The sequence below is a fragment of the Nomascus leucogenys genome, chromosome 8 (genome assembly GCF_006542625.1).
Source record: "Nomascus leucogenys isolate Asia chromosome 8, Asia_NLE_v1, whole genome shotgun sequence".
Classification (NCBI taxonomy): domain Eukaryota; kingdom Metazoa; phylum Chordata; class Mammalia; order Primates; family Hylobatidae; genus Nomascus; species Nomascus leucogenys.
The window spans coordinates 51801586-51814132 of NC_044388.1; the positions used below are offsets into that span (position 1 = coordinate 51801586).

Here is a 12547-nt window from a genome sequence, read left to right on the forward strand (position 1 = left end):
AATCTATACCTGACTCCTATGCATGTGGTCAAAGAAAGAGAAAAAGACAAAATACATGGTAAATCTTACAGTATTCCCAATAGATCTTTCCACAAAGTGACTAAAAAGTATAAAGCCAGTAAATAAGTAAAATAACCATGCCTAAAACTCTTCTTCTCCTTATGGGTGTGTGGTTGTGTTCTAGCAAACACCACCTACAAATAAGTGAAACCTAACTATATTCACCAGCGTTAATACAGCCAACAGACAAGATAGATCAATGAAAGAAATGTCTCAACCTCCTAAAAAGACCAAATTCTACCAAACGTTGTCATTTACTTTTCCAGTACCAATGCTTAGGTCTCAGTTCCAGACCACTTAAGGTCACATCTGTGGACATGAGAATGTGGAAAATTTGGATTGTGTGTGGATACCCAATCAAGCACCAGATAGAAGCACACAGGATGTCAATGCAGAAAATTCTGGAGAAAACCCAAAGTCTCTCCATATCAGGAAAGAACCGATCGCCACTCCTCCAAGCAATTACGCAACCTCCCGTGTCCTTTGATGTGCACTGAGCCCGAGCTGGAGATCAGGATTGAGTGAAATGTTTCACGGCATCACCTGAAAAGCCTCTTTCACAACACTTGAGGCCTTTAATGTTTGTGTTTCCACAAAACTGCCAGCCCAAACGAGCAGCATGCATAGTATCTTTCCCAGAACCTCCCAGGCAACAGTACTTTTGCTAAATTCTTTGAAGACCAGTCGTGAAGGCTCCTACTTACGTAATGCATACAAGGTGAGAATTATTCCAGCCAGGCAAAATCCTTCAAAGAACCTGAGTGTGCTGAACATTGTCACATTCACTGACAGTGCCACGGTCAGTCCAAAGATCAGAATGAAGATGATGGAACACAGCAGCACAGGCCGCCGGCCGACCCTGCAGATGGAGAGGGAAGAAGTTAGGGATCATCGTGAAACAAGACAATAGGGAAAAAGTTAGGGATCATTGTGAAACAAGACAACAGGGAAAAAGTTAGGGATCATTGTGAAACAAGACAATAGGGAAAAAGTTAGGAATCATTGTGAAACAAGACAATGACGCTAGATGCTGAAACCCGGTGTCCAGCAGGCACTCAACCTATGTTGAATGAGTACTGGGCAAAAAGTCCTGTGCCATCTATATCCACTTCACTAGATCCTAGACTACTAGGGTTAGAAAGGGAGATTTAGCCCAATCCCCTAATTCTCAAGATAAAGGAGCAGGGATCAACCAATTACAGAGTAAGAGAATTCAGACTTGAGCCCAATTCCTGTTGCTGAGTCTATTTCTGAGTGTATAGTGATATAATTCAAGGCAAGAGGAACAAAATTAATAATTCTCTAAACAGGAACCTTGATACACCCAGCATAAAAAGTCTTGAGAAATCGTTGACCTTTGGGATTGAATCAAAAGTCAACATGGTCACCAAGCAAAGCGGCTTTGTTTTCTCTCCCCAGGTTGTTAACTAAGTCAGATACCTGATCCTACACACAGCCTATCCGAGCCAGGGCCAAGCCATCTGTCAATTTGTTTCAGCTACACGACAAGAAGTAATTTTTAAGGGATCACACACTAAAGTAAGACAGCTTGAACTTTAAATGCCCAGTGTTCTGATAGTGAGCTGACAGTGCAGCCCCTTGGCTGCACTGAGAGGCAGGGAGCCCAGGCTGTGATGATTTTCTGGAAAGGGCCACAGATACCCTCAATTCGTGGGTTCTGGAGCTGGCCAGTTTCAGATCAGTGACCACTAGGGGGCGATGTGCTTCTAGAGTGCCTAGGAGGACAGTAGAGGGTGGTCCACAAGAATGGGAAAGTCACCAGTTCCTGTGGCCCCATGCTAACTTTCCATCTTTCCTTCATTAACCGATTAGAAATAAAATGGCAACAATAACTGTCCATCAAACATGATTGGCTTGGTCTACAGGATAACTCAGAGAAATGGGGGCAGAGTGGATGCTATTTGCCAGGAGAAAAAAGAGGGAAAAATCCAGACCTAATGTCCCCAGTACCATAAAGGGTAGCTGAGGGGCTCGAACTGTCCTAGACGTGTTTATTACAAGGCATCTACATGCAAGTAAAATGCCCATAAAAGACAAATATACAGAAACAGAAAGTCGATTTGTGGTTGTCCAGGACTGGGGGGTGATGTTTCCATCATCCTTTGAGGGGATGGGAATGTTTTAAATTCAGAGTGTGGTGATGGTTGTACAACTCTGCAAATATACTAAAACTCATTCAATTGTGCACTTAAAATGGGTGGGTTTTATGGGATGCAAAGTATATGTCAATAAAACTTAAAAAAAAAAAAAAAGTAAGGCATGGCCTTACCCTATAGAGAGAGATGTAATTTTAAGAAAATACTGGGAAACGAAAAACAGGATGAAATTACACTCAGAACTTTTAGTTCTAACCATTCCCATCAGTCACTTTGGTTCAGTGAAACAAGGCCAAGGCTAGGAGTTCAATGTAAGTCAATAACCTCACCTAGAGATTTTAGCTATTACTTTCCCTTGTCCACTGCTGGGGTCAGGAAGCCCTTACCAGCAAAGACTGTGTAGCTGACTTTGTCCAAATCTAACTCATTTACAAAAATAAATTTAAAATACAGCTTTAGTCATTCTCCTAAAATGAAGAAAAATGAACTAACTCTAACATGTTGCATTACCCTTGACTTTCCTGGTCTGTGAAATGGGGATAAGCATCCCACGTTGTGGAGTGTTGAGATCCTTCACTAGGGGGGATGATGGGCACAGATGCAATGCCGGCACAAAGGGAATAATGAAATGTTGTAGTGCTCATTCCTTCCTGCATTTCTACGTTCCTGATGCCTACCAAACATGGTTTGCTCTGTTCTGATATTTTAGAAAAGATGTTTGTTTTTTTTTTTTTTTTTGAGACGGAGTCTCGCTCTGTCGCCCAGGCTGGAGTGCAGTGGCACCATCTCGGCTCACTGCAAGCTCCGCCTCCCGGGCTCACGCCATTCTCCTGCCTCAGCCTCTCCGAGTAGCTGGGACTATAGGCGCCCACCACCACGCCTGGCTAATTTTTTTTTTGTATTTTTAGTAGAGACGGGGTTTCACCATGGTTTCGATCTCCTGACCTCGTGATCCGCCCGCCTCGGCCTCCCAAAGTGCTGGGATTACAAGCGTGAGCCACCGCGCCCGGCCAGATGTTTGATTTTTTTAAGCGTGTAGCAACCATTCTAAGTCCCTGCCTCCAAAAAATGGTTGCTAAAATCAACAAGTAAAACTTATCAAGGTCTACAGGGCAAACACGGTCTTTGAAGTCAGAGTGTGTTGGTTCTGGATCCAGGATCACCACTTCTGAACTGTGTGATCTTGAGTAAGGCCAGGCTTGTTCAAATGAGCCTGGAGTTCCCTTTGGTAAGGGCCAATTAATGTCTGCTTCATAATGTTGTTGACAGGAGTGGATATGAACAAATGCCTCAGCAAGCGTTCAATACATGTTAGTTACAAGCATGGATGGTTTTCCTAGAAACTGGCTCCCAGGGCAGAACCCTCTCAGAGAGGACTGATAAAGCCACAGTCCTTGTCTGTAATGCAGAGGACTTTATCACTTAGGATCTGTGGTGGGCAGAACAATGGTCCTCAAATATGTCCATGTCCTAATCCTCAGAACCTGTGAGTATTTTACCTTTCATGGCAAAAGGAATTCTGAAGCTGAGATTAAGCTTGAGGACCCTGAGATGAGGTGACTTTCCAGGTAGGTCCAATCTAATGACAAGGAAAACTCCCCTGGCTCCAGGGAACCTGCGAGGTAGTGGTGTGAGAAGGACTGGACTTGACATTGCTGGCTCTGAAGATGGAGGATAAGGCCATGGGCCATGGAATGCAGGTGGCCTTTAGAAGCTAGAAAAAGCAGGGAAGCAGATTATCTCCTAGGTCTTGCAAAAAGGAACGGGGCCCTGCTGACACCCTGACTTTAGACCAGGGAGACCTTTGTTGGACTTGTGAACTGCAGAACTGTAAGATCATTCATTTGGGTTTTGGAAGCCGCCAAGCATGTAGTAACTTGTAACAGCAACCAGAGAACTGACACAGGGTCTCAGCAGGAAACAGAGGTCCCACTCAAATGAAGTGACTGGAGGAGATTTTAATAAAGGGATTATTTACAGAAGAGTGAACAAGCTGAGAGGGAACCCACAAGAGACGGTGTTTGACCTTGCGGCTCTCGACAGCAGGAAGTAGGGGAAGGACGGTCCTGGTCCCAGAGAGAAAGAGGTGCTGTGTGGAGGTCATGGACAGGAGGTGGCTGGCCCCTCCAGCCTGGCAGAGAGCAAGCTGGGCATACAAGTGCCTGACCGCACTCTCCTCTCGCCTGAGGATCTACAGCTGGTGCTCCCCACTGGCCACACTCGGCCAGGAGCTGGCGGGCAAGGGGTCCTCTGTGGAAGCCCACACTGGCCAGCTTCCCAGGGCGGGCTGGGGAAGGAGGCGGAGGGCTGCTGCAGTAACGAACACAGTGAAGAAGTGAGCGCATCCCTGGGGCCACTGGCCATCGGCCCGCCCACCCGCCTGAGCTAGTGGATTCTATACCAATACCCAGTGAACATCCCCAGACAAAACTTGGTGTCAAAAACAGTAACTTTTTAAAGAAAGAAGTGTACTACTTAAATGTTACTAAATGCTGACTGCAGCCTTAGGAAGCATATTATATGACTTGATCCACTTCCCCTGCAGCCATGAAACAGGGCCCACAGCCAAGAGGTCTGGAGTTCCCTTTAAATGGGTTTATTTCCTTTTAAGCAAGGCTCAAGCAGGGAGTCAAATGCCAGAAAACGGGGTTGGAAAATACCAAGCTTTCAAACTGAAAGGGAAGCCCACTCAAAATGTTCAAAAACTACCACTCAGGCAGCCTGCCCCTGATTCCCAGGGCACCCCCTCAATCTTGCCCATCTGAGGAGGAACCTCAGAAAAGCAACTGCAGAGAAATGGTTTGCGATGTCAGACTTCTGGTTACTCTAAGAGCAAGACACAAACTCTTTTGTCCTTAGGCCTGGTGTGTGATCAGGGAGGCCACATCACATGTGTGTACAAGAAGAAAGTTAAGAAAACAATCTTTAAACATTTAAACTGTTACAGACTGGTTCATTCATAAAAGTCGATTTTTACTTTTCTATTAAATTATTTATTGAATAAGGACACTATGACCCCAGTCGAGTCTGCATTTTTTTAGAAAGACAGTGACATGGGTTATATTAGTATAGTTTTCTAATCTATTTCAATGTAGATTTCTGGGAAACCATATATTTTAGACCAATATAGCTCACACTAGAAACCTATGAACTCAAGTATTTGGTTTAAAAAATAAACCCTGTGTTGCCTCTACCAAAGAAAGCCCCCAAGAGGCCCCCTGCATAGGTCTCCAGAGATCACTGACTGCTTCTCTGTTGCTGTCCACAGAGAACGTGTCCATGAGAAGCACTTGCAAATGATGACGAGGCAGATGTCAAGCACACAGGAAATCACATTACATGTCAGCTCAAGGAACTCCCAAATAGATGCTGGGTTTTGGAAGAAATTTTCCACATGTGTAATGTGACCCTCTGCTGCTGTCCGCCCAGGCACTTGCCTTGGCCAGCATTCTCAGTTAACTGAGGTGTAGAGGTCACAGAATCTACAGAATTTGTTCCATATCACTCTGGGCCCTTATTTCATCAAGGCCAAGATGTCCTGATTCACACAAAAAAAAAAAAAATCCTTTAAAGATAAAAGAATGTAAGCTGGGGAGACAGTTACACTACGCCTCTCTCCTGAGCAATCTCGCTACTTGAAAAACCTGTCGACATTGCACAATTGCCTCCATGCCTAGACACATCACCGCTGCTGCCCCTGTGACCACAGAACGCCTTAAATAAAAGCACTGCAGCATCCCGGTGGAGGGGCAGGCTCTGAGGCCACGTGGTGGCTGAGTTTCAAGTCCCGGCTCTCCAGCTTAAAGTGAGTGAACTTGGAGATTTTACTTACACTTCTGTGCTTTTTCAACTGTAAAACACAGGTAATAATAGCATCTCCTGTTAGGGGTGTTGTAAGGAGATGTTAATGTATGGAACTACTTAGCATAGTGCCTGCTACATGGTAATCTTCCAGCTGCTAATGTTATCATTATTGCATATGCATTCTCACCTCTGGCCACCACCCTCCCCTGCCCACAGCGCCCATCTGTATTACCCAAATGCTCTTTATGGCTCAAGGTGCAGCTCCCTACAGACCCCACAAAGGCATCTCCTGGCCAAGCCAAGGACTGCCCCTCTCCAAAATCTACGTGACATTTAGAAGTGCTAATAAGCATTGCCTGACTCATTCAGCTCACATGGGGGAAGGGTCTTTAGCTCCCCCATCCCCTATTTTTTAATGCATCTTCTGCATCCGCCCCTTAGTGCATCCACCCACTGGAACCCTGCACATAAGTCTTCAAGCTCTTTCTAACGAAACCTCAAAGGTTAGAAGTAGATGGGGCTGCAGGCTGGTTTTGCTATATTCTAGAAGCTAGAGAACTGCTTTGAATTTAAATTCACCCTTCCAAATGATCTGCTACATGCATGGGCCATTTCTCTGAGCTCTGCATTCTCCACGTGGCAGCTTTGGCCTTCTGCTCTGGCACTGGGAAAAGACAGTCATGGTAAGCTAACACTGACTACTTCTCTTTAGCCAGCAAAGGCGTACTGTGGCCTCCAAAGGTTCGTGCCGCGGGCACATTGGTACTCACCAGTCAGCAATGCATCCAGTTATTAGGTAGCCAAAGATTAATCCAACCAGTAAGGAGAACTTAGCGATATGGACCTTCCAGGCATTATCACACACAAGATCCCACTAGAGAGGGGCAAATAGAAAATAAATCAGAGAGAAACATACACAGAGCTAGTCGTACTCAATGATAAGGGCAATACAATAACTCTGCAGGGACCACAGCACCGTTGCCAGTACCATGCCACATATGCCAGTCAGAGTCTCTTCCACGTTTTTGAAAATCCAATGAGACATATAATTTGCCCACAAAAGGAAATGTAACATTTTAGTCTGGGACAGATTACAAGTCTGCAAAAAATGATTCAGGAAGTCTGGGGATGTGTATTCTTCTGTCCCAACCACCACGGGAAATGTAAACTGAGGCAGAGGTGGGCAGCCGCAGAGACCAGGCAACCCTGAGGACCAGTGGTCCCTCACCATGAAGAGCTGCTCCGAGTGCCCAGGGGCTGGGAGACCCTGACAACTTTCTGCATGGGCATCGTGATGACATGAGGAGGTTAAAAGTAACTTTTGCGTTTTCATCCCAAAACATTCCCCAAACTTTACGAGGAGTCTTAAAAATAAAGGCGAGCATTAGTAGTAAATGCTGAAATACGAACTTTAACTAAACATTCTATTTTGTCCTTGGAAGTGTCCCTTGCGTTTTCCTACGCTTCCCTCTAAAGCCATCTGCTCTCCTTGGAGAGAAAGCCGGTCAATTAGTAAATACAACATTCAGACTATTGTATTGTTTAATAAGAAAAATACAAACAAATACAAATCTTCTCATTTTTCTTTTCTCCACTTGCAGAATCAGGATATAAACCCGTTTGTTCCCTCTAAGTGATGTGTGTCCAAGGTGTGGACTCAAATCCACATGCAGCTTTCCTCTGGGCCAGAGGGGCAAATAAGCAGGGTCCCTCCTGGCCAGGCCATGGAGACGCAGAGCTGGGGGTCTAGATGCCCCTGCTTCTGCCGCAAAGAAGTGGGCAAAGCTTCTGGTCTGGACGCGCAACTCCAGGTCAGTGGAGACGGGGGTGGGGTGGTGCAGGGAAGCAGCTGAAGAAATTCACGCCAATGCATTTGGGAACACCAGAGTGGGAGGTATTCTGGGAACAGAGGCAGGATTGGAGGGGGTGGGGAAGATGGAAGGTGATGGGCTGACCCCTGGTCCTAGTTCTGTCTTCTTAGATGTCTCCCCCCACCCCTTGTCTCTATGCTACCCAGACTGAAGCACAGAGGATCCTTAGAGGGCACTGTAAGCTCAGGTCTTGCCCCATGTTTCCAAACTTCCAGAGCCTTATTGAGGCCCCTGAGACCACAGCTGTGGTTCTAAGCTTCACTAAAATTCAGGAAAAGCCAAGCTCTGTGTCAGTGGATACAGGGAAAGGTGCCTGGCTGGGATAAGTAGAAAGCCACTGCCTGTCACAATGTCCCCACTTCTGCCCTGGACTCCTTGGGACACACACTGGCTCGCCGATGTCCCCAACACAGGTATGGCTTTCCAGAGATCTGAGGAGGGTGACTTCTTTTTCAACCCCATCTGCTTCCAGAGTGATTTGCAACTCCAGGCCCAGGAAGAAACGGAATATGGGAATGTAAGCACAGACTGCACAAGGGCCTCATCAATAAAAGAAGGCTTGGAATTTGCTGTTGTCAGGGTTTATTCATGAATTTGGGGAGCAGGGCACTGATGGTTGCACAGATTCTTAAGAATTCAGACACAGGAGCTCCTTACAGGGTTAACTTCCTTCCATGATTGCTCCAGTGGTCCTCAAACTGCTACCAGCAGCATCAGCACCACCTGGGGACTAGTTAGAAAAGGCAAGTTCTTGGGGCCCATCCCAGGCCCACTGAATGAAGACTCCTGCAGGTAAGCACAGCAGTGTGGTTCAGCAAGCCTGCCCCGCGACTCTGAGAACTACTGGCCAACACTGCCCTGCCATTTTGAAGACAATGAATGAGCTTCACTGTCTTGGGCTGGGGTTCAAACAACTCCCAAGAGCAGGGAGAAGCAAAAACGCTGTAGGAACCATGCAAAAGACTACTGGCTGCTGCTGCTCTGCCCTGCAAATGCAGGGTTGTACAGCTAGGTGATGAGTTCAGTGAGCTTTTGGAGGCAAGCCTGGAAAACGAACATTCACATATGTATGCTGTTTCTGGGAAAAAATGTATTTTTGATAATAAAAACCTTTCACCACGCAACCTATTTCTAACTTCAGGAATGCAGGTTTTGCCTTAAAACGTGAGTGACAGCTTCATAAATCACGGTGGGTGCATATTCTGTTTTTCCAGCTTGGTTTATACACTCTGGGAGAGGTGGTGCTCTCAACACCTGTAACCACTCATCTCCCAGTTGCATCATGCCTTTGGGAGCCTCAGCTGGGCACAATCTTGGCAGGAGAGGAACACATCCCAACCCCAGGTTGCTGCCGGGGAGAAGGGCACCAGCTGCTGTTTCGATGGCAGGGAGTCATTTGAAATGCTTTCATGTCTCAGCCAAGACTTCCCATTGATGAGTTTACTTGAGGTTAAAGGATGCAAATGAGTATATTATGCTTCTATGAGATGGCCAGGAGGCAGAAGAAATTTTAATAAAGCATTTAGGGGACTGGAGGAAATTGCCAAAACTGTTGTGAGTTCAGCCACCTGAGCAATGACCAGACCTGGCCTTGGGCAGCCATGACCCCATTAAGGTGCTAGCTAATAAGATGTTCAGTGGTCAGCCCTATCCATTAACAGTGCCACAGTGGAAAATGAAGACAGTGGAGGGAGACTGAGCCACTCACATGCCTGGTAGGGAGAGGAAGCCTGGTTAGAAGTATTGCTGGCTCCACAGTTCCCAGCCTATGGGCTTCCCCATGGGGAGGGGGTGCAGGAAACCCAGGGCAAGGCAGCCACCTGCTACCTTAAACCCTCCTCAACTAGGCACAAGAATAGACAGCATATCTGAAGCAACAAGTACACCAACTGGATTCCCAGGCCCAGTAAGTTTACCACGATAAGGGTTACTCATGCCTGGGGATCCACCTGCAACACCACCCTTGCCATCCTGGAGGCACCGCCGTTTAGCAGGGTAGGGTGGCGCTGGGGGAACCCATGGTGCCCACACCCTTGTTTGACTTCTACTTCTGGTATTGACAAAATGTATCGGGAAAAGAAAATACGTTCAGACACAGTATAATCTCCTAAAGAATTTCAGAAGTATGAGGAAGCTTTGAGGTCACCTGGCTCTTGAAATTTGTTCACATTGCTCTAGATAAGATATGGCAACTGGTCATGTCACTGACCAGCTGGGTAGGCAATGTTTAAAGCAATTTATAATATTTCAGATTAAAAAAAATATATAACAGGAGTAATGTTCTAAAAAGTACAAAACCAGAACTTAATGTAATGGGTTTTGTCTCTGATATTACCCTTGTCGCCTCCCTCCCCATCAAATCAATCACCAATTCCAGCAGGTTCTACCTTTCAAATATATCCTGAACATACCATCCGTGCTCCATTGCCCCCACAGACACCCCGATTTATAGGGATGGGGTAGGCGCTCACTCATGTGATTCCAGTCTCCTTCCAATGTGTGCTCCTATAGTGTGGGCTGGGAGGCCAAAAACAATACTTCCAGATTCTGGTATACCTATGGTTTCAAATGTGATTTTGGTCCTGCCAATGAGGTGCACACCCCAAAATAACTTTCTGTGTGCAACGTTGTTCTAATTTCCGGATGACTTGAGTTAGGAAGAGAGTTAAGAGGGGAGGAAGGGAAACATCCGTTTTGCTGGTCAGATCTGGCAAGGGTTGGGTGGTCTGGGAGCCAACAGTTCTGGAGGTGGCTAAGGAGGTGTGATCTTGGAACCGGTGGTTGGGACAGTGACTTTCTAATTCTTCAGCCTCCTAATGGAGGCACAGTTCCCTGGACAGGCTAGCTCTGCTGGGAATCCTTCCAGAGGCCCATTTACAGTTGCTCTAGCAACTCAGTAAGCACTATTCCCTGTATTCAGTCCCCATCTCCTGAAATACCAGAGTGGCTTCTGTCATTTGCAAATTGAACCTTGTTCTCTGGTCAAATTTCCTTGGGATGGAATTTGCAGGGGGTAAGCAGACAAGATAATGCCAAGTCACCATCCATCCTCCCTCTCCTGAACTAATACAAGAGTCTCCCTGCATTAACTCCAACCTCCCTCAAATCCGTTCCCTAGAGAACAATGAAAAGCATCCTTTAATGAAGCTTGTTAACACCTAATCAGCAGGTTTAACAAGATCATAAAAGCACTAAAGTCATGGCCCCATTTCATAATCTTAGGCTTGCTTGCTTTGTCATTTTTCCAAGACCAGGGACATTCATGATGATGCCATGTGACGCTTCTGAGCCATGACTAAGTGGTGAGACAAATGACTCCAGAGTGTGTCTATGTTTCACACACGTTAGTTGCTACGTGTTCTGGCAAAACAAGAAAAAAAACCCAAAAACTGTGGAGGCACAGAAAATCTGGTAGACTGTTTTTGTACCTATATAGTTTAAGGATAAGCTAACGAAAATACCATTAATATTATTTTGAAAGGAATAATCGAATTGCTTGACTTGTCAGAGTGGAGAAACATTCATCAAGGAAACTCAGAAAATTTCTAAAGAAGATGGAAAATAAATGGGAGATAAAGAAAACAATCTTATTTTCCACAGTAATTAGTTCTATGATAAAATGTAAAACAAGAATATAAAAAATTGGAAGCAAATAGATTGCTTCTTTAATTTTGAAGTGAAGATAAAATCTCTAAAGAGAAAAACTAAGGGGGAAAAACTACCTAAGGAAACAACTGGTAGATTTTGTAACAGTTTAACGATTACTACTTTACTATTAATTACTATTTTTAAAATCTACACATCAAAAATACAATAAGCAAAATTATAAAGACCTAAATTTGTAATAGATATCCACTTGCATATCAATATACACCAATACTGCAACCAGAAATTGAGTTAAGCGCCCAGATGATTAACCAAATATGAAACACAAATAGTTAAACACTTGGGAAATGTTTGATTTCACTAATGAAGACGGCCGGCTGCATGTCTATAATCCCAGCACTTTTGGTGGCCAAGGCGGGAGGATCACTTGAGGTCAGGAGTTCTAGAACAGCCTGGCCAATATGGTAAAATCCTGTACTAAAAATACAAAAATTAGCTGGGTGTGGTGGTGCGTGCCTGTAATCCCAGCTACTCAGGAGCCTAAGGCACAAGAATTGCTTGAACCTGGAAGACAGAAGCTGCAGTGAACCAAGATTGTGCCACCGCACTCCAGCCTGCGTGACAGAATGAGACTCAAAAAGAAAATTTAAAAAAAATTTCTAAAGATGAAGGAGAAACAAGGAGGTACCAATCTGTACGAGGAGCATCAACTAGGCACTGTTTTTCTGGAAGACAATTTGGCAATATGCCGCACATTACTTTAAATGGGGTCCACTCTTTATCCCAGCAATTCCCTTTCTTGGAACTTTATCTCAAGTAAATTATCAGAGACACCCACAGCGGTCCCTATGTAATGATTTTCACTGTTTGTAACTTATCAGAGCAGAAGTTGAGAACCTGATTAAATGTCAATCATACCACAGCACCATTAAAAATGTCGCTTTTGAAAATGAATCATCGAGGAAAATGCTCATGATATAATTGCATGAAAGCTTCAGAATGGAAAAACGGTGACTAGAAGAGATGTCTGTATACGCAGGAAAAGTTAAAAGAAGACATTCCAAAATATTCTCTAAAGAGTAGAAATAA

General features: G+C 45.1%; 1 protein-coding gene across 3 annotated transcripts in view; it reads right to left on the minus strand.

Annotated features, from left to right (window-relative positions):
- The window catches only part of SLC22A23 (solute carrier family 22 member 23), a 186495-nt gene that overhangs the window by 140063 nt on the left and 33885 nt on the right, over positions 1-12547 (minus strand). For all 3 annotated transcript variants that reach the window (XM_030817249.1, XM_012508891.2, XM_030817248.1), the window contains exons 2-3: positions 6752-6855; positions 765-919 (exon numbers count right to left, since the gene is read on the minus strand). In XM_030817249.1, the coding sequence (XP_030673109.1) occupies positions 765-919; positions 6752-6855 (259 nt within the window). The remainder of the gene's footprint in view (positions 1-764; positions 920-6751; positions 6856-12547) is intronic.